Source organism: Patagioenas fasciata, chromosome 2 (genome assembly GCF_037038585.1).
Source record: "Patagioenas fasciata isolate bPatFas1 chromosome 2, bPatFas1.hap1, whole genome shotgun sequence".
NCBI lineage: Eukaryota > Metazoa > Chordata > Aves > Columbiformes > Columbidae > Patagioenas > Patagioenas fasciata.
This window is the reverse complement of record NC_092521.1, coordinates 167,628,873-167,655,054: the sequence shown is the minus strand read 5'-3', so window position 1 is coordinate 167,655,054 and position 26,182 is coordinate 167,628,873. Positions and strand designations below refer to the sequence as shown.

At 43.9% G+C, this 26,182-nt stretch overlaps 3 protein-coding genes across 9 annotated transcripts in view; 2 read left to right on the top strand and 1 right to left on the bottom strand.

The window, feature by feature from the left end:
* ALS2CL (ALS2 C-terminal like) overlaps positions 1 to 7,337 on the top strand; it is a 51,644-nt gene extending 44,307 nt beyond the window's left edge. For all 4 annotated transcript variants that reach the window (XM_065830837.2, XM_065830839.2, XM_065830838.2 and 1 more), the window contains exons 20-26: positions 182 to 250; positions 1,288 to 1,461; positions 2,313 to 2,355; positions 2,760 to 2,821; positions 4,243 to 4,392; positions 5,246 to 5,342; positions 6,061 to 7,337. In XM_065830837.2, coding sequence (XP_065686909.1) covers positions 182 to 250; positions 1,288 to 1,461; positions 2,313 to 2,355; positions 2,760 to 2,821; positions 4,243 to 4,392; positions 5,246 to 5,342; positions 6,061 to 6,132 — 667 coding nt within the window. In that variant the 3' untranslated portion in view covers positions 6,133 to 7,337. The remainder of the gene's footprint in view (positions 1 to 181; positions 251 to 1,287; positions 1,462 to 2,312; positions 2,356 to 2,759; positions 2,822 to 4,242; positions 4,393 to 5,245; positions 5,343 to 6,060) is intronic.
* A 678-nt stretch (positions 7,338 to 8,015) lies between these two features.
* JMJD4 (jumonji domain containing 4) lies at positions 8,016 to 17,052 on the bottom strand. Of its 3 annotated transcripts, none has more exons than XM_065830842.2 (7): positions 16,937 to 17,052; positions 15,344 to 15,940; positions 14,560 to 14,725; positions 13,589 to 13,714; positions 12,335 to 12,602; positions 11,232 to 11,378; positions 8,016 to 9,978 (listed from the first exon to the last, which is right to left on the bottom strand). In XM_065830842.2, the coding sequence occupies exons 2-7, from the start codon at positions 15,600 to 15,602 to the stop codon at positions 9,667 to 9,669; spliced, it is 1,278 nt and encodes a 425-aa protein (XP_065686914.1). In that variant the 5' UTR covers positions 15,603 to 15,940; positions 16,937 to 17,052; the 3' UTR covers positions 8,016 to 9,666. The 3 variants fall into 3 exon arrangements, with proteins under 3 accessions (XP_065686914.1, XP_065686916.1, XP_071661537.1); XM_065830844.2 differs by having other exon boundaries at positions 16,994 to 17,040; XM_071805436.1 differs by lacking the exon at positions 16,937 to 17,052 and adding an exon at positions 16,714 to 16,811.
* Positions 17,053 to 17,126: 74 nt separating this feature from the next.
* SNAP47 (synaptosome associated protein 47) overlaps positions 17,127 to 26,182 on the top strand; it is a 30,141-nt gene continuing 21,085 nt past the window's right edge. Inside the window, exons 1-2 of one of the 2 annotated variants that reach the window (XM_065832850.2) lie at positions 17,127 to 17,183; positions 24,158 to 24,713. In XM_065832850.2, coding sequence (XP_065688922.1) covers positions 24,217 to 24,713 — 497 coding nt within the window. In that variant the 5' untranslated portion in view covers positions 17,127 to 17,183; positions 24,158 to 24,216. Of the gene's footprint in view, positions 17,184 to 22,961; positions 22,983 to 24,157; positions 24,714 to 26,182 lie in introns of those variants that run through there. The other variant, XM_071805434.1, reaches the window with a different exon arrangement.

The window sequence follows — 26,182 nt, the reverse complement described above, 5'->3', positions numbered from 1 at the left end:
ATAATGGAGAAAGCCCTCACACAGTGAAACTTGAATACTGAAACAACATTGCAAAGATTACAAAGAGATTTACTAATACCCCACTTGATGCTGGGACAGCTGAGCTCCTCACTTGTGAATAACAAATTACCCTTAAAAAAAGAAGGAGTGGAACTAAACCTTGTCTCTGCTCCTCTTCTAGGGGTTTGCTCCATCTGGCACTAGAGCAGAAAGGCCAACTGCCCACCAAGTGTGTGGATGGGGATACAAGGTATGTGTCACCACTGGTGGTTTAATTTTAAGCTGCTTGAACATTACAGGTGTCTTCTAAAATATGTTAAGTGCTGAACGGATTGTATTTGTCCATTTGAACCAGGTTTAGTGCCTACTCTTTCCTCTGAGTGCAAAGATTTCACTGGTTCTACTTGAAGCATGAGAGAAACTACTTCTAATCATGTTCTGTAGAAGAACAGAGTAGTGAGTTGGATGGAGGTGTGTGTAGCAGACATCCTTCCAAGATTGCCCACACCAGGTACCATGCACTAGCACAGTTGTGTGCAAGATTGTAGTCCCAGAACTACCATGTGCTTTGCATTAGTCACAGCAACTTGTTTGTTGTGGGGATGGTGACTTCCATACCAGCACTGAGAGAAAGGCAGGCCTGGAAATAGGGAGTGCAGTGTGGGAAATGTGGCAGAAGAGGTAGAAGACATGATTTTCCTAGAATAAAAGGGTAGGAGTCATTGTGGGAGAGCCAGGTTTAGAGTTTTTGGGGTGGGAAGAAGCGTGAGTTGGACTTGATGATGCTTGTGGGTTCCTTCCAACTCAAGACATTCTATGATTCTATGATAATTGTTGAGCTGTCCCCTTTTGATTTGAATTTCTCTTTGCTCTAATATGTGGCCATTCCCATGAGGGCTGAATGATGCCAAGAGGTTGAGGAATGGTAAACAGCTTTATCTGAATTTATTTGGCTTTTCTTCCTTAAGAAACAAAAAGTGCTCTACTGAAACAGCTCAGAAAGAACAGCTGGAGATAGGTCTCTGTTGCTCCAGGTTTCTCCCAGTGAGTAAGGTGATCTTGAGGAGAAACAGTACCCTGTCCTATAGCATAAGATGCATCTTCAGCATGAGAGTGTTCTATGTGTCACTACTTTCCAGCTGAAACATTGAACTCAAAGGTGAAGGAAGGAGGGGAGAGTAAGGAGAACACCTTGCAATCTCAGAAGCTGCCTCTTCCATCGTGTCCTGTGTGCCTCAAGGCTGTAGGTCTCACTTCAGGACTCTGCTTTGCTTTTCTTCACCATAGCGACCAGAAGGCACGCAGTGTGGTCCTGCCGCTGATCTTGCCCTGCTTCTACCCAGAGCTTTTCATGCTCTACATGCTCTATCATGAAAGAGAAGACGACCTGTACTGCCAAGGGATCGTGGACCTCAGCCTGTTTCCTGACATCAAGCTGCTAGAGTTCCTGGATGTGCAGAAGTAAGTGACATTTTTTCATCCCGAGATGCAACCCTATGATACCAGCTGGGAAGGCAGGAGCCAGGGAAGGCTCTGGTGGCACAGGAGGAAAGGACATATAACCTGGTCCTGGGTCCATCATTGACTGTAGCACTGAGCTTTTCTCTAGTCTGTCAGAGCAAGTCCTGTCCCAGAGTGTCTGCAATTCTGTCTGGAACAACACTGACTAGTAGAAAGCCACAATTACCTATGCTAATCTTCATTTTCCTTTAGCAAAAATCTTTTCTAGCTCACCAAACAAATGGTTTGCTCCAACACAGAAGTAATCAGATGTAGTTTATAAATGTGTCTCAGAAAGAGCTGTAATCCAACCAGTGGTACTTCCTATGTAGGCACACAGTCTCAGCACAGGGGAAAGGCTGTGGAGCCAGATGTTCTCTTCACCTATTCCTGCAGCTAGATCCATCTTTAGAAGTGATGGGTGAGGATCAATGACTCACACTCAAGAAGCACGTGAGCTTTTCTAACACAGCATCATCTACATCTTAAAGGTTTACTCAAGGTAGCAGAAGACCCAGAGTCTCAATCTGACAGTTTTTTTTCAGTCTAGACTCAGTTATAGGTATTGAATCTGAAAGTGTGAAAACTCCCCACTGATTATTACAGGAGCATCTGTGAGTAAAATCAGCCCTACACTCAGGTCAATAATTCTTCCTGCAGCAGTGTAACGAGAGGAGGAAACACGGCCTCATGCACCTACAAGACTTTAGCACCACCTTGAACGAGGATATAAAACCAGCCAAGACTGACTTAGGGTGGAATTAAGCATGGAAATCTCCCTTCTAAATATTCTCTCTGTAATCTCCTTTCAGACACCTCTGGCCTCTGAAAGATCTCACGCTGACAACCAACCAGGTAAGAAATAACCCTATAGATGGTGTGTTAATGAGATGGTGTTGGGGCTGGTTAATGATGGAGCTTCTCATGAGTAACCACAGGGCAGACTGCACTCAGAAATCAGAGCTACATGATGTGTGTTGATTAGTTATGATTCATAGCAACTACATATGAATTTCCACAGATGGGAATATGAGCTCTGCTTTGTAACGTGGTGCTCAGTGATGTTTCAAAGATGTCTGTTTGCAGACTGGCGCTGGAGAAATCCAAGTGTCTCCAGAGTGTCAGTGTCTTCAACAGCTTTAATTTGCTCTCCTTTATGGGCACCAAACATGCTTATTTTGGGTCCAGCGCTGCGGAGCCATGTGGTGGCTCTTGGAGAGATGCTCTTATAGATGCACAACTCTTTGTCTCCCTTTCAGAGGCGGTCCCTCATCAAAGACAAGTGTTTCCTGTCCGCCACCGAGTGTTTGCAGAAGCTGATGTAAGTCACCAACCATAACCTCTGATTGACAGCCAGAGCTGATGGGGGTTTTCTCTATTCTGGGAAATGCTGTAAATTTGCACCTGTTTATGAAAACAGAGCTGTGTCAGCCTGCAAGATAATTTAATGTTGTTTGTGATACTATTTCAGTTGAAAGGAAAAGTAACTTATTTCCCCACCCCCCCAAAAAAATGTCAAGACAGGATCAAGTGTGTTTATATGCAACTCTCCCCTGGCAAATATCTCCCCTTAATTTTGCCGAGACATTCCTACACAAGGAATAGGACAAGGAGTGATGGTTTAAACTAAAAGAGGGGACATTCAAGCTAGACGTGAGGAAGAAATTTTTTACAGTGAGGGTGGTACAGGGTGCCCAGAGAGGTGGTGGATGAACCATTCCTGGAGACATCCCAGGCCAGGCTGGACGGGGTCTGAGGAACCTGAGCTGGTGAAGATGTCCCTGCTCATGGCAGGGGTGGCACTGGATTCGCTTTGAAGGTCCCTTCCAACCCAAACTATTCTATGATTCTACACAAAATCTGACTTTAATGAAATGGAGCAATGTCAGTGTGCACAATAAATTGGGCCTGGCTGTGACTGCCCGGTCATGATAGGGCCCATTGCTTTGGACACATGGAGCTACATGAGGGTTATCCATCCAGTGTGGTGACCCAAGATGTTAATGTGGCAAAGCAGAGCTCATTTTAAGAAGCTCAGCTTGATTTACTGGCTTGAAGTCCAGCCTAGGGGATGGTGCTGCAGTAACACATGTGAAGAAAAATAAAGGGGAGCAGGGAAGTGTTGTGGGATCCATGACAGGAGGTCTCAGGTCCCTAAGTACACTAGTCCTGGTGAGAACCTCCCTATGAAAGCCAACGTGACTTCTCTTCTGGGGAAGGCAGCACAGGTTACGTGCACATTGGCAGGGAGGTATGGGCAGAAAAAACAACCTTATAGATGTGACAACCATACTAGTCCCCTGTAAGAGGACATGATGGTTGGACTTGATGATTCTCTTCCAACCAAAATGATTCTATGATTCTATGATAAGAGGAATTTGTTGGTAGAACTGCCCAAAGTGATTAATGTCATACTCCTTATCTTTTATTTGAGGGATTATGACTGGGGTTAGTCCTGTCTAAAATGAAAGACTCACACTAGGGTGAGCAGCTCATACTCAGGACTCAGGAAGACTCAAGGTCCATCTGGATGATGTTGTGCCCTGGTGATGCCTCCTGGTACAAGCTTTTTGATCCCTTTTTGGTGCAGCCATTTGATATGATTGGGAGAATGTTTTTGTAGCATGGTGGTCTGCTCTGAGCTTGTTGTAGTTTGTGTTTGTTGCTGTTGTTGTTGTTTTACGGCTTTATCTCTTTAGCTGTGCAGAAGCATCATTGACATGGGTGTTTTCACATTGGTAGCACCACGGTGGATCCCCGGGAAAAGCTGGTGATCCTCCAGAAGACATATGAGGAGATAGAGAGCACCGTGTCCCGGGTCGTGGAGAAGGATTACAAACTCCCCATGGATGACCTGTTGCCCCTGCTGATGTACGTTGTATCCCGAGCAAAGTAAGTGAAAGCTTTTCATCTCCCAGCCCCATTGTTGCGTGAGACCTCAGTCCTAGAAAGGACAGGCACGTTTCCAGGCCAAATAGTTGAGATGAAAAGCTAGGGTTTGTGTTTTAACATGCTTTTTCCTGAGCTGTAGTTGGGTTTCTGTGTGCTAATGTCTACCAGCTTTGGTGCGATGATGTTGGTCGTGATACAAAGTGGCTTGGGACTTCTTGAGTGCCCACTGAGTTATCGGGGTTGTCATGGCAAATGTGGTCTTACCTGCACCTCAGATTAGCACAGAAAATAGGAAAATGAAGCCTCTGAAGGGCAATTGTTGATGTCTTCAGTGCACCACCTATGAAATGTACATCTTCTATTTTCCTTTCTCATTTGGCCCTGTGATTCAGTTGAGAGATGAGCAAGAACTTGGACACTGACCTGGCAAATTTGAGTCAAAATCCTTGACTGACTTTCTGGACATGATTCAAAAAAGGGTGAAATGTTTGTTTAAACTTGGGGCCATGAAATCCAGAAGCTTTTTTGTTGTTGTTCTTTGCTGCAGTCACGTTGGATGGCACAGGTTTGTTCGCTTGGCAGCTTTCTTGACTGTAGATGGGAGAGGAGGGGAACAAGAGAGACTGTGTACAATGGAGGAGTTGAAATTCTCTTATGATCGAGCACCTTTGCTGAGATTTAGTTGTGCCAGATACCTCAAGAACTCAGTCTCTAGAAGATAAAGGTGATGCACAAGGAATCAGCAATGGACTCCCTGATCCATATCTCTCTCCAAACTTTGGTTTCAAACATGCGTCCAGAAACACCAGGGCCCAGAGATTTATTCCAGTTGTGACTTTTTAATTTTTCCTAGAATACAGCACCTGGGAGCTGAAATCCATCTGATCAGAGACTTGATGGAACCCACCAATCAAGGAGGACTGTATGACTTTCTGTTAACAGCACTGGAGGTAGGGAAATGTTTTCAAGTGACAATCGCAAGCTGAATTTGTCTTTCTTGAGCAGTAGAGACACTGATGAGTTAAACTCCCATTTAACTGGCCAAACCTCAAATCCTGGGGGCAGTTTTGGGCCCCTCACAACAAGAAAGGCCTTGAGGTGCTGGAGCGAGTGGAGAGAAGGGAACGGAGCTGGTGAGGGGCTGGAGCACAAGTGTGATGGGAGCGGCTGAGGGACCTGGGGGGTTCAGCTGGAGAACAGGAGCTGAGGGGAGACAGGGACACAAAGAAACGGCCTCAAGTTGCGCCAGGGGAGGTTGAGGTTGGATCTGGGGAACAATTTCTTCCCCAAAGGGCTGTGGGGCATTGGAACAGGCTGCCCAGGGCAGTGCTGGAGTCACCATCCCTGGAGGGTTGGACAGACGGACATGAAGTTCTCAGGGCCATGGGGCAGTACCAGGGGTGGGTTATGGTTGGACCTGATGATCTTAAAGGTCTTTTCTAACCTAAATGATTCTATTATTTTATGATTCTATGAATTCTAGAGGCCTAGCACAGGTTATTTCCCTTTTAGTCTAGAGAATATGCTTCTCTTTAACTCATAATGTGGAGATTTAATCTTTCATCTCACCTGTGGGGCAATGTGGATTCACCTCCATGTGCAAAAGACCAGATTTTGGCCCAAAGTTCCACAACTTCTCCTTAATGGGCTGCTCTGTTCCTTGCCCAGTCGTGCTACGAACACATACAGAGGATGAGACTCCACCAAAGAGAGAACTGCCATGTGAACCACCGCTCCTGAGCCCAAGGCCACAAAGGGAATCTCCTCCCTGCTGCACTTTCTTGACCAAACACTGTTGGATGAAGACGCAATCGAGTCACCGCTGTTCTGGCTTCCTTTAAAAACAGGAAGGATGGTTATTTATCCCTTTGCTGTTTTTTTTCTAGCTACAATCAAAGCGCAGACATAGGGATGCTGTGGGCTAAGCCTTCAGCTTGCGTTTGGGCATCTCTTTGTGGAAAGTGGCCACAGACTCTTTTTATTTCACTTTCCAGCGAATAGCAGCTTGCTCTGAAACCGCTTTTAGCTGTTCCCTCAGATGCTCTGTTTGTCTTGCGCTAGTGAACTGACATGAGGGAGGTTTTTGTATAGAAAGCGGACAAATGGAACCATAAGAAGCGTTTTGGTGGGACTATTTCTGGCTGGCAGAAACAGGACAAATTATCTCCATGCTCTTAAACATTCCTGGAGATGTTTTATTCCTATATCCCGAAGAGGAAGGGTTTTCCATTCCTTTTCCTACCTTTGGCAAACTCAGTACCTCTCCGTTGCATTGTAAAAGCTGCTATTGACTAATTTCTCTTGTTTTATGATACTTAAAAGTGTATATTTATACTCTGCATTAAAGCTCAGGGATGTCGCACTCGCACCTTGAACATGCTAGTGCTGCTTTGTTACCTCTGCAGGGGTTCACGTGTGCCTAATAAAAAGGACATAGATTTATCCTGGAGTGAGAAATCTCAAATCCCGGTGAGACAAAACATAAACCCACCTGCTTTTCTGCACTGACAAAGCTGTAAAAATACAGGTTTTTGGAGGTATTTTTGTCCTAAGTGCACAGCTTTGTGCTGACAGATCACCCACTGATGCCAGTGGGGCACAGAGTGGGCTGGGTTTTAGGCTGCCTTTATAAAAGGCAAATGGATATTTGGTATCCTGTTCCTATCAGGCAAAAATACTAATGTCTGAATTGCATATTAGAGCAAAAGCTCTTTTGAACTAGATTTTAACCTGCTCTTTTTTATTTTTTCAGTTTAAGTTGTCTAGGTCTGTGACTTCAGAAAAATAAACACTCTACAGACTGTCTCCTCCTGTTTATCACAAGTGTTATGCTTTAATAAATAGTGCATTGATTACAATAGTTAATATATTGGTATGAAAGTATCTTAATGTATGTTTTACAGTAATTTTGTATTTAAATAAAGCTGTTTAATTTTTAAGAGAGATTACAGGCTTGCATATGTTTTATTCCAGTCTTCTTGTAATTTCCTTTCCCCTCTTGGCTCCCCTACTGCCTTGATCATCCATGGCAATGGGGAATTAAAACTACAAATTAGTTTCCTAATGTAACTGTAAGAAGAGATTGCATTGATAAACTCATTTTTGTGCCTCTGTTCCCTGCCAAATCGGTAAGGAGGCCATGGCTTAAGCTTTATGATCACTTCCTGCAATTAAACCATGACTTTTTACCCCATCTGATCACAATAAGCCTTAGCAAGCATTATGAAGAGTGCTACGCATCTTCAGAGCTGAAGATGCTGCGGTGCAGAGACAGCTCAGGTGAAGAGAAAATGAGGAGTTGAGACCCATTTTCTTCTGTTTGAACCATGGTTTAGCCATCTTACCACACTGTCCCATCTTCTTCCTCACCGGTGCTTCCCAGGGAACAGTAACTAACTGCAGAAATGATGCTTCTTGCCTGAGAAAGAGTTTTTGCATCCCAGCAAGCTCACGCCACCCATATGAACCAGGATGGCGTCTGTCAGACAGTCCAGTGTCTAAACTGGTCCTGGGTCTGTTGAGATACTGGGTTCTCAGTGCAAAAGTTATTGTATTATCACCATTTTCATGCAGCAAAGCCAAGCAGTTCCAGCTTCAGGAATGAGAAAACAAAACCAAACCTGTTCACCTAAGCAAACCCTTTATAAACTCACAGTATTTAAAGCGGGTAGTGCCAATACCAGTTACACAGCATGCAGTGAGACTGGTGAGTACAAGACCAAACCCATGCGTTCCCACCAATACAAGGAATTTGAACCACTGTTCCTCACCTCTCTGAAATCCCACCTTATTACTATAAAGCAGAAAGCTCCAGCTGCCTGTCTGTGAGAATGTAAACAGCCATAAGTAACAGCTGTGAACTTTTAATTTCAGAGTTGTTAAAAAGTGGCCGTTTTCCAGTCCAAAGAAAGATCCTGCCAGGAGGTTGAATCACTAAGATGTAGTCACAGCTGTTTAAAAAAATTAAAGAAGAAAAGTGTGTTTTCTCCATACTGCGTTCTTCCATGCTCTGGGTATTGATTTTAGCTTCAGGTACCATTTCCTACTCCAAACGCAGAACTTCTACTACAAAAAGGGGACATGCAAAATGCACGCAGGTACAAACTCCACGGTTTTACCTAGAAAACAAGGAGATTTTTCAGCCTATGAAGGTTTCTACTATTGCACTTTCTAAACAGAAGGTTCTTAGCTGCTCTTACTGGTTGAAAATTGAGGAGGTTCTTGTGCAATAATTCAAGTCAGCCCTAACGGAGCAACTAAAGTAACAGTGTGCAGCCATTTGTGCTTCTCGGCTTTCTCACCAACCAGTAAGAACAAGAGGGATACTCACTGGAAAGACTCTTTTTAAACCAAAGGTAGCATCCAGGTTGTAAATTGTGCTCTGTAACCATGCAGTAGTGCTATTTGGTGTGTTAACAGCATGGCTTTTCTTTTAGGAGATAATATGAGGCTACTTGCCAGCTTCCCTGATTAATCAAATATCTGCTTGATAAAATACTGTGCCTTGGAAGTAGCACGGAGAGAAATGTGAGAGTACATTCAAGTTCCTCCTTTTGAGCTTGGGCAGATCACATCCTTAATTATTAGTGACAGATTTGCTTATCAGGACTCCAGCTTCCTGATATGTTAAATTTAATCCTGCAGACACTACAGCAGTACAAAGTCTGGCCCTAACCAAGACTTTAAGCTTTAAAGAGATGCAACTGGACAGGAAAATATTAATAGCATAGTCAAGCTCTTCCACATGCAGGCTACAGCTTCATGGGCTGCAAACTAATTAGGCTCTTCTTATATTTAAAAAAGAAAGTTTGAGCTGTAGCTGGAAACAGGAAAGGTCTTAAAGCAGCTTAGGTTTGATCAGACAAAGTAGAGCTTAACTGCTGGAGCCTGTAGAGCAGGTTTGCTGTCCCTATAGAGGAAATCTGGTGCAGAAATTTAGTGTTCAGCCCTGCCAGACCTAACCTCGATCCACCAAGAATTTCTGTTCCCCTTCCCTGAATGTAAACTCATTCCTCATATTATAATATGAGCATGATTTGGGTTTTTCCTTTATCTGTGGTGTGTTTTTTTCCTTTCCCCTGCTCAATCACACTAGATACTCAAAACAGCATCAACTTAAAAAGTATTCAGTCTTATGAATGTACTCTCTCCTCGCTCTCCATTAAAGCTCTTTGTACTTAAACTGCAACAGCTGTTAAACAGGGAGGAGCCCGTCTTTTCCAAACACTCCTTCTGCAGAAGGTTCATCTTACAAAGAACCGAATAAATAGGAAGTTAGAGCAGCGCTGTATCTATTGCCGCTTTCAAGTGGTGGAGTAATGCCTCCGGAGGTGGAGAGAGTGACGTCAGGTCTAGTTTCTTGAAATCTTCATTAGCACTCAATGATGTTAACACCTTCACAGCCCTCTTTAAATCAAACACAGCGTGAAGCATGCCCAAGGTGGAGATGGCAGCTTTTGGAGTGTTCTTTGCCGAAGCTTCGTCATCGAGGCCGTTTTCCAAGACAGAAATCCTGTTCTCCGCAATAACTTTGAGGAAGTTGTAGAACTCCTTGTAGTCTATACCCGTGCAAGACTTCATGATCAACTAGGGGAAAAAACATAAGCGGCGCTGAAATGGAAACAACTCTCTTCTATTCACAGTAAGAATTACAAAACCGTATTTTATTAAGCTAGTAACTATCTGGAATCATAAGCAATAAGATTGGTGAAGGGACTTGAACACAAGCCCTATGGGGAGAGGCTGAGGGAGCTGGGCTTGTTCAGTCTGGAGCAGAGGAGGCTTAGAGCTGAGCTCAGCACTCTCTAGAACGACCTGAAGGGCAGTTCTAGCCAGGGGGGATTGGGCTCTTCTCCCAGGCACTCAGCAATAGTACAAGGGGCCATGGGCTTCAACTCTGCCAGGGGAAACTGAGGCTGGAGATTAGAAAGCAATTCTGTGCAGAGAGAGTGGTCAGCATTGGAATGGCTGCCCAGGGAGGTGCTGGACTCACCGGCCCTGGAGGTTTTGAAACTGAGATTGGCCATGGCACTTAGTGCCATGATCTGGTCAATGGGCTGGAGTTGGACCAAGGGTTGGACTGGATGATCTCTGAGGTCTTTTCCAACCCAGTCCATTCTGTGATTCTCTGATAAGCAACCATGTTTAATAATATTTTTTGGTAATTCTTTACCTTACTTGAAATGCCACTAAGCCCCAAAAGCAACACTGTTTCTTTTAAGTACCAAATGACTGTTTTTTGAAAGTATTTTTGAAGGATACCATCCTAGCAACAGTAACAGCCTCCAGAAATAAAACTTGTATCTGTTTCATACTTCAGATTTTGGAAGCGCCCAAGATACAAAACTGCTCGGTATAGTTACGTGTTCTGAAAGCATCACTTTGCAGACACAGAAACTTGCTGCCACCTTCACCTTAATTTTGCTTGTCTCAAATTCACCATTTCATCATGAATCATCTTCAAATCAGTTCCTCTGTGTTATCTGTCTTATCAGTTCTGCTGTTTACATGAAAAAGCACTTATATTTTATCAAGGAGAAAGTAAATACTACATAAAAGGACTGATTTTGATGCTAGTACCTCTATAGTTGAAGAAGAGTGGTTTAAGCATTAGTTTTTCAGACAACATCCTAACCTCCTCCACATAGCAAATATTCACGGGCATAAGCTTTGACTTATTAAAGTCATCACCTATTCCTGCGTCCATATGAAACGTGTCGTAATTCCAGATGTGAGGTTAACGACTTGTGTGTCTTAGAACTCACAAGGTGGTGCAACGCACCCTGGAAATACGTGGTTTTCAAACAGAGAGCCGTGCAACCAGCATCATGTTGTCATACCTGGCATTGTAGGTGCCAGTCATCCATAGGGTCCTTCCATTCATTGATTTCCCGCTGGACAGCTGCTAATTCATCCTGCAGGAAGCACCACATTATAGCCACGTTGCAGCCGTTCACCCAGTTGTGGTTAATGGAAATAGTATCCTCCTGAAGGAATAATTTAAATGGTTATTAGACTCTTACGTAGGGAAGTGAGAGAAAACAGCTGTAACAACACCAGTGCTGCATAATGTAAAATCATATCCTTCAGCAAGGGAAGTGCTGCTTTGGCACTGATCCCACCACTGTGCTGAAACGCTGTCTTTTTACTAATGTCCCTCAAAAAAATTCAATATTGTTTCATTCTGTAAACTGGTAAATGTCTCTAGTTCCTCCGTCTGAGCATAATTTTTAAAGGCACAGAATGTGAGAGGAGGTGGTGGGGAGAAAGGATTAAGGTTATTGATCTTCCTGATTACAAATGAAGATTAACTTGTTAGCATTCTCCATTATTAAATTGCAACTTACAGTTAGAAAACAAGAACCATAGAATCGCTTCAGTTGGAGAAGACCCTCAGGATCATCAAGTCCAACCATAACCCAACTCTAGCACTAAACCATGTCCCTAAGAACCTCATCTAAACGCCTTTTAAACCCCTCCAGGGATGGTGACTCCAGCACTGCCCTGGGCAGCCTGTTCCAATGTCCCACAGCCCTTTGGGGAAGAAATTGTTCCCCAGATCCAACCCCAACCTCCCCTGGCGCAACTTGAGCCTTACCATAAGCCCATCTCACCCAGCATTCTATTTCTTAGTGTTTAGTAGCATCTAACGAACAAAAGCATAAGAAAAGAGGGTGCAGACAGTTTCTTTGACTGTACACTCTCCCAGCTTCTAGTGGTCAATGACCCAAGGAGCTTATAAGTTCAGTTTTCCTTTTAGCCACTATCTCATGTGGCCACTGATAAGACTTTTCCTCCCAAATCTCTACATTTTTTGCATCCCAGTCATGACTTTTGGCATCCACAACACACTGTGGCAATAAAATGCTTGACCTGATCCAAGCCTGTTGCCCGATTGTCTCTCGACGTTATGAAAAAAAATAATCAGTATCGATGATTTTACCAGATTGTAAACCTGATGATGCCATCCACTGGGGATGAAGACTATTTCCCCTGCTTCCTGCACGATTTCAACAGGGGGTTGGCTTTGGTCGTAGCGAGGGTAAACGCTTCTGTCCTGAAGACTGGGCGCAGTCACATCGAAGGGCAAGTTGCCGTGGCGATCTTTGAGGTATTCCTCCTGTCCCGCAGGGTACAACAGCCATTTCTTCTTCCCACATACGTTGGCTGACCAGCTATAGGAACGGAAGACATCAGCGTGGAATGGAGTCCTGTGGGGAAAGAATCAAATCAGATGTTTAAGTAAAACACAAGATTTAAATGCTGTAAGATCAATTAAAGTCTGTGAGAATCAGACAGACACACAGAAATCAACCTTTACAGTGCAAAGCTGACCCCAAATTCTCAACTCTTTAATTTAATTTTGACTGCTTCAAGTATTAAAACACCACTATAACTACATAGTATTGCAGTATTTTCTATCCTCTGTGCTTCTCTATCACTTAGTTTTGAATCTATCCCACAAATACCTCAAAGGCAGAAGATTCTGTGGCATGAACTGATGAGAATATTGTAAATGCTACTTTATCACCTGGACTTAATTTTTCACCTGCAAAATACTTAAGCAACTCATCAGCGCCTCTCCAAGGCTTTTGTTGACTGTGCAAATCACTAGCGGATGAGGATCCCCAGGGAGTTTCTGCTCTAAAACCTTATATAAGGTGGCACAATTCAAGGCTTTTTGAAGCGCAAAGCACTTTGACTGCATAAGGACAGCTCAGATTAGAGAAACAAGACTGAGTTCAACTACAACACTATAGCCACACGCTGCTTCCACAGCATGATGCTATCACAGAATCGTTGTGGTTGGAAAGGATCCTCAGAATCATCCAGCCCAACCATAACCCACCTCTGGCACTGCCCCATGTCCCTGAGAATCTCATGTCCATCTGTCCAACCCCTCCAGGGATGGTGACTCCACCACGGCCCTGGGCAGCCTGTTCCAATGCCCCACAGCCCTTTGGGGAAGAAATTGTTCCCCAGATCCAACCTCAACCTCCCCTGGTGCAACTTGAGGCCGTTTCTTTGTGTCCCTGTCTCCCCTCAGCTCCTGTTCTCCAGTTGAACTCCCCAGGTCCCTCAGCCGCTCCCACCACACTTGTGCTCCAGCCCCTTCCCCAGCTCCATTCCCTTCTCTCCACTTGCTCCAGCACCTCAAGGGCTTTCTTGAAGAATAACAGAAACCACACTGGCTTACCATGAACCTTTAGGTCCCATGTAGACAAACCGATAATCATCCACAGCTACAGCATCCCAGTATTCATTCAGCCAGTCGGATGAGAAATACACAGGGGTTGTATAAACATCTTGCTCCGGGAAAGCTCTTAAAAAAAATAAGGGGTTGGGAATCGGTCTCAGAAAAATGCAGCATTGCCCCTTCTACTTCAGTTTCCAAAACCCAGATACAGAGACAAATCAGGTCTTTAGCAGGCTCTCTCCTTTATTTCACTGACAGCTCCAAGTTGCACAGCAAATGCACACAATAGTGTTTTTCTGTCTCCCAGAAAAGCTGTGAAGATTAACTTCTATTTGGGAGACTCCTCCTAATTATGGCAAAGACAGTTCCTAATAAAAACATTCTCTTTAGATGAGATCCCTTCAAAAGTGGTTGTCCAATTGGACCACGGAATAGTTTGCGTTGGAAGGGACCTTCAAAGCTCATCTAGTCCAAACTTCCTCTATTGTAAGTAACCGGCACACTCAAAAATGAAAACAAGGTGATCACAAGAAAGTTGGATTAAGAGCAGGAAGGAAGAAAAGATTTGAGTGAAATGACATAAAACTCCTATGCAGACATGAGGATTGGACAATGCAGCCACCTCGCAAGCAGAAGGCTGGAGGAGAAGGAAAGCCAGAACAGGGTGAAGAGAACTTTAATGTCCAGGAAGGTTAAGAGAAAAGAAAATGGAGAATAAAGGATTATAACTCACGCACACTCACTGAATTTAACATAAGTAGAAATATCCCCATTCTTTTTAAGAAGGTTCACGCTGTAGCAGTTCAACAAAAGCCAAATGTTCCAGCCACAGGGGATAACAGGCATTTAAAACACAGATAAAATGGAAAGTGCTCAAGAACATCAGCCTTGTCAGGAAACGCCTTGGTTAAGGGTCTCGTTGTGTGAAATACACCAAGAACTGTGCAGTATAAACCTCATATATCTCTTACCTGCTCAGGTGCCAGTCCTTCAGATAAAGGCAGCCGCGGGACGACCGGTAGCCGTTTTTAATGTACTCTTTCCAGTAATTTATGTATTCCTTGAAAGGGAGCTGCTCCTTCGGGTTAGAATTGTACTCCTTGACATCACAGTTGGCAACAGGTACCACAGCATCTCCTGAAATATCAACTCTTTGAGCCCACGTGGGGACAGAACAATTGATGCTGACACTGAAGTCGCTTAACTTTATCTACTGGTAGCAGTCTCTAATTTCTGTGTCTTCTAATGCTAAGCACAGCACAAACACATAAAGCGACAATCCCTGCCCTAGCTCTCACTTCCAACACCATCATTCTAAGCAAACATGATTCAGATAATAAGTTATTTATTTAATGGGACCTGAATTTTCCCCTTAAACTACATTAGGAGAGTGGTATTGATTCCTATAAAATATACTAATATTTTACAGCCTGAAGAGATATTTTGCTGTACCTACAGAATATTTTCCCCTTGCCTTGGGCAAGCGTGATGCTGCTCTTGAGATTAAAGTCAATTAGCTATATAATTTGGTACGGATATATTATACAACATTTTTTGTTTTATTTCATTAGGGGAATAAAATCGAGATTGGAATCTGTGAAAAAAATGCGTCAGTAAACGTAGAAAGTGAACTTAAAAAAAAGTCTGGAGAATTGCTTGGTTTTGTCTACCGGTTCTATCCCCAAGATTAAAAGAAGAAAGCCATGTCATTTAGCACACATGTTTTAATTAGGTATTTAAAGTGTCATGACTTACCAAACTTCTGCAGCAGATAATCAAAGTCAGGTTTTCCATCCCAAGTAACCCAGTTTCTCCTGCTGGCCCACTCCTCAGTGAATTTAGCTGAGAAAATACAGGGGTGGTTGGGAATCAAATAATCCCGGAAAAAGTCCGAGTAAGTGAACGATTCTACTTTTTCAATAAAGTCAACGTGTCCTCCGCAGAATGTGCCCTGAGATGAACTGTTGTAGTCACGAAAAAAGGCAGTGGAACAGGCGAATGTTGCCCTGTCCATGCAGGCTGGATACCCTTCCTGGCCAAGACAGCGTTGACCAGGTGCTACCCCGTAAACCCAAAACCAAAAAAAACTGCTTTAAAACATGACTTGAGTCTTTAAATCCATGAAAACTCATGGGAAAATATAAATGGCAAGAGGTAAAACAAGAAGTCGTGCAGGTGCATCCCACCACATTGGGCTAACAAGGATGTTCTGTAATTTATAAAGTTTAATGCTAGTGGGATATCTGACAACAAAGTCACCCTATGGATGGTGAAGACGTTGCTTTTCTCTCATCTCCTTCTTGCCAGGGCGACCACACTCTCCAGGGATGATCAGCAAAGGTTGGTTCCTTCCTAAAACAGCAAAAACATTCATGTCAGTGGGATATTCCTGCTAACTGAATTAATTCCAGCGGTGGAGGGAGGGAAACCCTGGAAATATTTGGGGCCCTGGGAAGCTCCTGAAGCCCAGTGACTCTATTGGGGTTCACCCCTTTGTCAAGAGAACACACAAGCTCTTGCACCCCCAGACTCCCCAGACCTCTGTCTATGGGCCAGGTAGAAATTATAGGTTAGAAAATGGTAAATAATAGTAAATAAAAGGAAAGTGTCTGGGGAGGGGGATACTGAGGCTCATCCCTTTGTCAGGAGAAGATTTAAGCTCTGGCACCCCCTTACGCTCCCAGACCTTTTTCTATGGGCCAGGCAGCAATTATAGGTTAAATTAAAAAAAATGGTAAATAATAGTAAATAAAACGGAGGTGTCTGAGGAGGGGGAGATGTGGGCTCAGCCCTTTGTTAGGAGAAGATAAAAGCTCTGGCATTCCTCTACTTTCCCCAGACCTTTTTCTATGGGCCAAGTAGTAATTATAAGTTTAAAAAAAAAAAGTAAATAATAGTAAATAAAAAGGAGGTGTCTGGGGATGAAGATGGAGAAACAGAACCTGGGGCTCAACCCTTTGTCAGGAGAAGATTTAAGCTCTGACACCTCCCACCCCAGCCTCCCCAGATTTTTTTCTATGGGCCAGGCAGCAATTATAGGCTAAAAAGGGTAAATAATAGTAAATAAAAGGGAGGGGTCTGGGGAGACGGAGGGAGGAGGCCCGAGGGCAAATGAGGCCACATACCCTACCGGGATGGCCTTCAGCAGAGAAGAAACAGCGGGGGCAACGGGGAGACCGGGGTGTTCAGGGGGTAGGAGCCGCCATGAGGTAACTCCCCCCTCACGGAGCACGGGGTGGGGGGAGACCCGGACGCCACAAGGCATCGCACACGCCCTCCCCGCATCGGGCTCTCGATCCCCCCACGCGTCCGCGGGAGCTGAGAGAACACCGGGGGACCGATACTCACCCCCGTCCCCCGAGCGGGGCAGAACCCCGGGGCAAGCGGCGGAGGGGACGGACTCACCCCCGCGGCCGCTCACGGAACCTCCGCGCTCGGCGAGCGGAGCCCGGGAGGGGACGGATGAGCAAGGGGGCGCAGGGGCACGCGTCTCGGCCAATAGGAGCGGGCGGCGGCGGGTGTCTCAGCCAATAGGAGCGGGCGGCGGGCGCAGGCGCGGATCGACTGTGCGGGGGTGAGCGCCGGCTGCGCTGAGGTGGGTTCGGGGCCGGGCCTGGGGGAATGGGGGGCATGGGAGGGTTTAGGATGGTTTAACCGGGTTTAACCGAGGTTTGGGGGAAACGTGGAGGTTGGTAGAGATGTAAGAAGGGTGGTTTGGCCTAAGCCTGAAGATGGAGAGGTTGGGGTTGGCCTAGTTGGAGGTTGGAGGGAACAGGGATGAGGTTCTGGCTTAGAGGTGGGGGAGCGTTGTAGAAGTGGGGATTGGGATGGATATATAGATAGGAGAAGGATTAGACATGAAGCGGGGAGGTGGGTCTGGCCTTGGGGAACCTGTGGGGGTTTTAATAGAATAGAACAGACTGGTTTAGTTGGAAAGGGCCTACAGTGATATCTAATCCAACTGCAATGTCAACGTGCCTGTGAAACACCAACAGGCTTGGGACATTGACTGCCTGTCCAGGGAGCCTGTTCCAGTGTTTGACGGTCCTCTTGGTAAAAAAATCCTTCTTAATGCTAAGTCTGAACCTCCACTTTTGCAGCTTTGAACCAATTTCATGTCCTATCATGGGTGACCAGGGATATTTGGAAATGATTTCTTCCCAGAAAGGGCTGCCGGGCGTTGGAACAGGGTGCCCAGGGCAGTGCTGTAGTCACCATCCCTGGAGGGGTTTAAGAGATGTTTAGATGAGGTTCTTAGGGACATGGGGTAGTGCCGGAAGTGACTTCATGTTTGGACTGGACAATCTTGAGGGGCTTTTCCAACCAGAATGATTCTGTGATCAGAGAGCTCTAGGGATCAGTTTGTCTTAGAGCTGTGGCAGAGAAAAATATGAGGGTTGTGGTGTAACCTGACCAGGCAGCAGAGGGGAGAAGAGGATTTTGGGTGACTGACCTAGAACTTTCCATAGTAGGAGCAGGGAAAGAACGGTGTCTCTTCTGGTAAAGAGAAAAGGACCAGAACTAGGGAAAATCTGGTGTAGCAGGTGACTGTGTTGTATTTGGGATTATGAGGAGGAAGGATGACTTTGTAGTGGGAAAAAGCGAGAGAAAAGGATGGAGATGTTTTTTGGAAGGGGGCAGTTCTAGCTTGGGGTAAGTGTCCAGAAGAGGCTGCAAAGTTGGTAAAGGGTTTGAAGGGGAAGCCGGATGAGGAGCGGCTGAAGTCACTGGGTTTGTTCAGCCTGGAGAAGAGGAGACTGCGGGGAGAGCTCATGTCAGCTACAGCTTCCTCAGCAGGGGAGCAGAAGGGGCAGTCACCAAACTCTAGTGACCAACGACAGAACCCGAGGGAATGTCAGGAAGATGTTCCAGGGAGGGTCAGTTGGACATGAGGAAAAGGTTCTTCACCCAGAGGGTGCTGGACACTGAACAGGCTCCCCAGGGAGGTGTCACAGCTCCAAGCCTGACAGTGTTCAAGAAGAGACTGGACAATGTCCTCAGACACAGGGTGTGAACTGTGGGGTGTCCTGTGCAGGGACAGGAGTTGGACTCCATCGTCCTTATGGGTCCCTTCCAACTCAGTGCATTGCATGATTCTGAAGGAGATAGATAGTGGGTCTTGGGGATGACATTGGGGAAGGAGAAGGGTTGTGGAGGAAAGCAGGGGGGCAGAGGAGGGTTCACCCCGGAGGTGGGGCAGGTGACCAAGTTTTGGGAAGTGTAGATGTGTCTGTTTTGGGTTGGGGAGGTGGAGGCAGGCTCAATATTGAAAAGAAGGCTGATGAGGTTTAACCTGGATGCTGGGGGGCTGGTGTGGGTTAAAAGATGGGAACTGAGGCTGTCCCATACTTAAATATATTTGGGAGAGGCTGATGGGAATTTGTTCTTCTGTGAAGTTGCTTTGTATCAGAAATTGAATGAGGTCATCAGTCTAGAGCTGCTCTTTAGTGGGGATCTGTTGATCTTTTGAGATGAGGGGAACTGAATTTCTTTATGTGCCGTAGTAGGGAGCTACTGTCTGACTTTTCTTGGTGCACCTCTTGGATGATCACACCGAGTATTTTCTGTCTTGTAGCATCATTTGGAGAATCATAGAGTTAGACACCTGGTGGAACTGCGTCTTAGACCTTTATTTAAAAATGAGGAGAGAGTCACTTTTAGGACCTTATGAACATTTTTATTATGAGAGTTGTTGGGTTCACAGAAGCATTAAACTCATCATTTGCCAGATGGTACTTTGGGAATAAACCACCAAAGATAATGAACCTATGGAAATTTGAAGGACAAAAAGCAAACAAACACCAACCCATTAGAAACCTGTGCAGAAATGTTCTGCAGGTGATTAGCAAGGGCAGATGAGAAGAATCTCATGACTGAGTTTTGGAAGCTCTGAGATAGGCACATTGTGAAGGGACGATGTTCTGCTGAGCTGGCAGCACCTTCTCCCAGTGTATGTGACATCTCCTCCCACCCAGGGTAATTAGTAGTGCTTCCAGTTAATTGAATGATCTCAAAGCATTTCACAAGAGAAGGTGAGTCACCTTCTTTTTATGGAAGCAGCCGCCGAGTTATGCGTTAGGTAAAGAATCTATACAATGTTGTGGTGACGCTGCCGGAAATACAAATCATGTCTCTTTGCTGCTGATCCAAGTTCTTGCTCTGTGCCACTGTATGTGGTACCACACTCAGTTCAGGGGGCAGGTGTGTCGAAAACACAGACTTTTTGCTGAAAAAAGAGGTGATTTACAGGATGTGGATAATGTGTTGATGTTGGGGACTCCAGATTGGGAGAGACTCTGTGTGTGTCTTCCACTCTGTAGAAAAACGTGTAGGCAAACATACGTTCCTTTAAAAAATACAAATAAATTTAGTGTGAGTTCATTTCGATGTCTCCTTATCTTTCACTGCATACAGGGAAGTGGTTTAAGGGCTGTAACCCTCCCAAGTTTATAAATGTTCCTGACTCTGTAAGTAATTGGAAGACATTTTTTTCTGACAGCTTAGTGCTTTACATGTTATTCTAAAGGACTTATATCTGTTGGTTGAAAGTTTTTTGTTTTTCGGGGTGCAAATGCTGGGATGAAATGCTTTATTGCAGGCGAGGCTTTTTTCACTGTGTTTTACAAACCTATGAATATTCTGTGTCTTGTTGTATGAGGAGGAATAGAACGGGAATTTGGCATTAATGCTGAATTTTAAGTGGCATCGAAACAAAGTCATGGGAGGAGCTATTTGATCTTGGACTGGTATATTTAACATTTCATTGCAGAGCTCAAGGCAAGATTTGGTTTTATAAAAGGCAAAATGCTGTCAGGAGATAAGATCAAGGAGCTCCTTTAATATTGAGAAGAGTAACGAAAGTTCCAGGATAATGATGGTTTTTAACTGCTCAAAAACTAATCACAGTTAATACCCAACGTTATACAACACAATGCATGAGTGTCATAGGTGAAATATATATTTAATGCCTTCTTGCAGGTAACTTCACGTAGTTGTGACCGTTTCTTCCTTCTTTGTTTAACATTGGGATAATTTCTCATGTGTTTTAATCCAGCTCCTTGAAGCCTTGTGTTAAATTATGGTATGTCGGTGATAAATGTTATGTAGAGTTGATAACTATTTTCATTGTTGAATAAAATCAATCTGGGTTATCCTTCCATCCATCTATATATCTGCAAAGTTCAACTTTCTCCACTGTGAGAGAGAGAGAGGGAGGGGAAAAAAGTTGTGTAGATCTGATACTAATGAAAACATCATTATATTGGGGAAATATGTGCCAGGACAATGAATGGATTTAATTACCAAATAAGTTTTTGCTTGGAAATTCTGGCCTCGGGCACAGAAAGGAGCTGATGAAGCCTTTAAGCTCTCAGGTGAGTCAAAAGTCATATGACCCAAGGTATGTACACGTAAATATATATATATATATATACACACACAGAGGTCGAGTGATTGCCTCCTTTTTTCTCCTGGACTGAGAGGACTTGTTTTGCTCTTAGACCCAGTGTTAAATATCCATTCGTTATTCTTCATCTAGTTTTTGATAACGGCCATAGTAGAACTTTTTGCTTTAGCTTCAGGGTTTGGGGTTTTTTTTACCCTCTTTTTTTTTGGACTTTGAAGAGAAAGAAACACTCAGGACAAAGTTCTACTTACAGATGGACAGTTCCGGAAAGGCAGCAGCCCCAAAAAGGCTGCCTGGGGGTTTTACATCTACAAAAAGAGGTAAGGAGCTTCAGGTATTGTTTAAGAAGATCTCTTTTTATGGCACACTTGTGAGACTGCATAGGACATTAATATTTTCACAACTTTAAGGGGTAGAGAGAAAACACCGTCTTGATGGGGAGCTTGGGGAGAGTTTGTGAGACTCTTCGCATGTGAAAATGGGCTCTAGGATGAGATTTTATGAGAGTTTAAGGGTCATTTGCCTCTTTACAACTTTCTTGCGTGGCTGTGCCTGGTTGAAGGTTCCTGTTGGGATGAACAAGGTCTAGGGGTTGTTTTTCAGATGATTTGATGTTTCACGGTGTCTGTCCCAACAGCAAAGGTTGAGAAACCTGCGTTCACTTCCAGGTTTCCCTTGTGATCTTCTGCAAGGCGTGTAGTCTTTCAGTGTCTCGGTTTCATCGTTATTTATATATATTATCTATAAAGTAGCAGCTCAGCTTGTTGTGAGCCCTGTGCTGATATTGATGAGATTGTTCAGAAACTGGTGTAAATAGCAAAGACCTGCACAGGCTGAGGGAAGGGGATGTCACCTCCTTTGTATGAGCTGAGACCTATTGCGTCCCTCCCTCCTTCTTCTTCTCCTTCCCTCCCTCCCTTCTTCTTCTTCTCCCTCCCTTCTTTTTCACCTTTGCTGTATTTTCAGGCTGTGAGGAGCTGGGAGATGTAACCCAAGATGTTTATTTTTGTTTGTTGGCTTGTACTATCATATTTACTTCAAACCTAGGCAGTTTCAACCAGTTACACCTAATCTGGATTTGTAAATCCTGATTAATAACATGATTTAGTTTCAACCCTCATTGATTTCAACACTAATGCCATTTATGCTATTGTTTAAACAGACATAGTTGTCAGTTATGGTAGTAAAAAGCATCCCATTATTAGCACAAAATTCTGTATCCTTATTAGAAACATTTTCCACTTCTTTGTATATGTATGTATGTCTCTGTTCAAATTATGAATTTATGTAGTGAATGATTGATAAACTGTTAGAAACCCTATTTCCTAGAACTTGTATAGCTACTCAAATCAGATTTCTGGAGGTGATTTTCCCCCCATCTTTGTCCCATAGTAAACTGCAGAGAGAGACAATTACTCACTGGATCGCAGTTTTATTAAGGCTGGACAGACTGAGAATTTTCACTTTAAACTCCAGCTGCTTTGTAAACTTGTGGCTTATATTTTTCCACATTCATATCACTAAAACCCATAATGCCATGGAACTAAGGTATGAAAACCAAAGTAACAGTTTTTCGGGAATATGATGTACCACTAGTAGTCCTTATCTCAGTAATAGTGACGGTTTGAATGTATTTCATAAAAAATGTCATAACTGGATGCAGAGTTAAGTGTATTTAAGGGATATTAATGATGCAGCATTTGGAGATATTTGGCGTGTGTTATAGGAATTCATACCAGTGCTGCCTGCTAAAGGACTATTCACTTTTTTATTTGCATTAGGATTTCCAGACGTTTTCTTATGGGGAACAGAACGTACTGAAGTGAAATGTATAATTAGGGTCAATGTCAACCCGAGTGGGGATTTTGTGGTGGAGCTCGAGCTTTTCGTTTGTCGCGCCGTACAAGCAGCAGAAGAGCCTGAGATAGTGTTACAGTGCTAATCTGTAAAGCGTGCTGTGATACATCAAAGGCTTTGAGAAGATTATGGGTATGTGAGTAATTAAATCACCATTATGTAATGAGTGCTCACTAATTAGTTGTGGAACGTGATTGGTCTTGAGTGTTCAGCCTGAAAACTGTAGCGTCCTGAAGATGTTACAGGAAACAATCTCACCCTTGGGTACAAGAAGCCACCTTAAAAATGTGGAGAGATACCACTCTGGACACATTTAATATAATTAACATTTCCAAATGTGGATTATTTTGATATGAGCCAGGTCTGAGGTGTACGACACCAATTTGTTTTCTTGCTGCGATTCCAGATACCGGTGAGCAAGTCTTGTAGGATTAATATTATGTCATCAAATGGCATCATGGGCTCCCAGGAAATCATGGCTTGGCACTGAGGTGCAATGAAATGATTTCTGAACGATATTTATTCCTTTGTGGCTGGGTGTTTCTGCTCTTTAGTGATTGTGAGTTCTGATCGGTGGTGATTTTGGTTTCACCCACACTGGTGAATACATTGGATAGACATTCTGGGTGTGTTCTTAACATACTTGGATGTGGAGATATCAGAGTGGAAGGGGAAGGACCAGTTATTTATTGTGATTGTTGTAGATATATTGATGTGCTTGCGTTTTGATATACTCTGGATTTTCTTCAGTACCTGTTGGTCTATAGGAACCTGTTTCTAATAATGAAATGAGGAATGGAAAACATTTTATGCGGTCATTTTCCAGTAAAAAGGAACATGTGAAAGACTCAGAAAAGTTAAAAAGTTTTCATGATTTTGGTTTTGGAAGGTTCCCATTCAACCAAAAATATGAACATATGCATGTGAATATAGAGACTGATCTAATACTAAAGCACCTCCCCTGTCCAAAACAGCACAGCAGGTATTAAATATCCAGGGCGTTGATGCAATAGTCACTTGAAGTTTGTGCTGTTGTAAATCACATGATGAGAACCTTATAAAAAGGGAAGGCAGTGCTGTTAAGGAGTGAGTGACAATACTGACAATCCTGTTCCAAAAGGCTGAACTTTCACGTTACCGAAGTTTGGAATCCATCCACACCCATTTCCAACTCTATACCGGGTGTACACCTGAAAGGTTACAGTGAAAATACTGGAAACCAGCTGTGGATGGGACTAATTATTTATGAGTGTGTTTTAACATCAACCTTTAAATGTCACTAAGGATTCTTGTTTTCTTTCTTCTAGGTTCTCCTTCTGGCTTTGAGAGCATCGCTCTTGTAGAAGAGGATCCGAACGGCGAGCTGATGAACGAAGACATACGTATCCATAGCTGGCCTTGTTCTTACTACTTGGACACCAGCAAACAATGGGTCTCCGGCAAACTCTCCCTGACTCCTGTGGCGATCAAATTTACAGCTGACAAAACTGGGGAGCTTTTGGTCAACTTCCACCTTTCCAGTATCAGCGAGATCAAGAAGGAATCTTCAAATTTAATCTTCAGCTCCCTGACGGTCTTAGAGAAGAACACCAAGCACTGGTTCAGTTCTCTGCAACCCAACCGAAATGTGGTGTTCAACATCCTCGAGCACTTCTGGAGGGAGCAGCTGCTGTCGAGCCAAAGCGCAGGAGCAGAAGCAGCAGCTTTGCAGTCAACGAAGGGAAAAGAACTGACCGGATTGTTGACCGGATCCCAGAAACGACTGGAGGACACAGCAAAAGTGCTGCATTACCAGGGCGAGCAGTTCGATAACATCATGAAAGGCCTCAACAAGATCGAAGGGGATATGGATGTAGCAGACAGGTACCGTAGCATCTCTGAGCAAAGCGGTGGTTGTGGGATTGTGTCACTTATGCCTGAAATTTATGGGGCAAATCGATGGGAGTGTTTAGGAAGCTAAGCCGTTGACTTTTAGGGGAATTTTAAGCTCATGATGCTCTTTTTGTGGATCTAGTTTTTGTTATGTTTCTGTATTTCTGTCCTTTCTGTGTGACATCTTTTTACCCTGCTGAAGTTCTCTCTCTCTGTGTGTATATATATATATATACACACACACACACACACGTGTCCGCTCTCGTTCAAATAACTTTTCTAGGCCTTATGAGTTTCAGCTACTACAGGTGGAAATGATAGAGGTCTCCAAAATATTGACAACCTGTAAGTTTTGAGAGAACAGGCAACCAGTTTGGGGCAGGAGGTGCAAATTAATGTCCCCACTGAAGGATAGGTCATGTAATCCACATTTTTATTTGATGTCTTAGAATATGCAGAGATGAAAAGTAGTGGAAGTTGAGTGAATTTTTCCAGTCCTAGACGAGGCTGTTTTGCTGTTCTACAGCAAACATCACTACAGTTTTGCTTTTCTGGTGCTTTTCAGAAGAAATGTTAAATATGGCAGATGGGCTGTTGAGTTGCACAGTTTCCTCCAGTTTGCATGAGACAACTGCAAGATAATCTTTAGTTTAATTAGATTGGACTCATCTGAGCTTGTAAGTCAACTCTTGGGGCTGTGTTTTGTGTACAAAGTGTGTGTAGTTGAGGGCTTTGATTTTTTTATTTTATATTTATTTATTATTATGTTTATTTTTTATGTGACCTTTTCTTCTCAAGAACTTACTTCCCAACCAGACACAGCACTGAGTATTGGGTCTGTGATGCGATGTAGTCAGGGAAAATGCTGTAGAAATATTCTCCCTTATTTGTGCTATAAAACTGCACTTGCTGCTTTTACCCTTCCATGGAATACACCCTGCCTTTAGATCAAGGTGGAATAAATACGTTTTGAGGGAAAAATAAGCAGTATTGAGCACCATTGAACTGCGGAGCTTTGTCTGCAGAGTGCGGTGGAGAAACAGTAATAAACTATTTGTGGTAATTTCAATTAGGCACTTAAACCAGTGTATTAAAATAAAAAATGGAATAATACAATGTCCTGAGTTGGAAGGGACCCACAAGGACCATGGAGTCCAACTCCAGTCCCTGCACAGGACACCCCACAGTTCACACCGTGTGTCTGAGGACGTTGTCCAAGTCTCTTCTTGAACACTGTCAGGCTTAGGGCTGTGACACCTCCCTGGGGAGCCTGTTCAGTGTCCAGCACCTCTGGGTGAAGAACCTTTTCCTCATGTCCAACCTGAACCTCCCCTGACACACCTTCTGCCATTCCCTGGGGTTCTGTCGTTGATCACTGAAGAGTTTGGTGCCTGCCCCTCCTGCTCCCTGCTGAGGAAGCTGCAGCCTCATGAGCTCTCCCCTCAGTCTCCTCTTTTCCA

Excerpts from the sequence above, each read along its gene's own strand:
- JMJD4 (XM_065830842.2), bottom strand. The coding sequence starts at position 15,602 with ATGGACAGGGCAACATTCGCCTGTTCCACTGCCTTTTTTCGTGACTAC. Across the intron at positions 14,726-15,343 it reads TTATCTGCTGCAGAAGTTTG|GAGATGCTGTGGTACCTGTT; the intron begins GTAAGTCATGAC and ends TTGATATTTCAG. Across the intron at positions 11,379-12,334 it reads ATCATCAGGTTTACAATCTG|GAGGATACTATTTCCATTAA; the intron begins GTAAAATCATCG and ends TTATTCCTTCAG.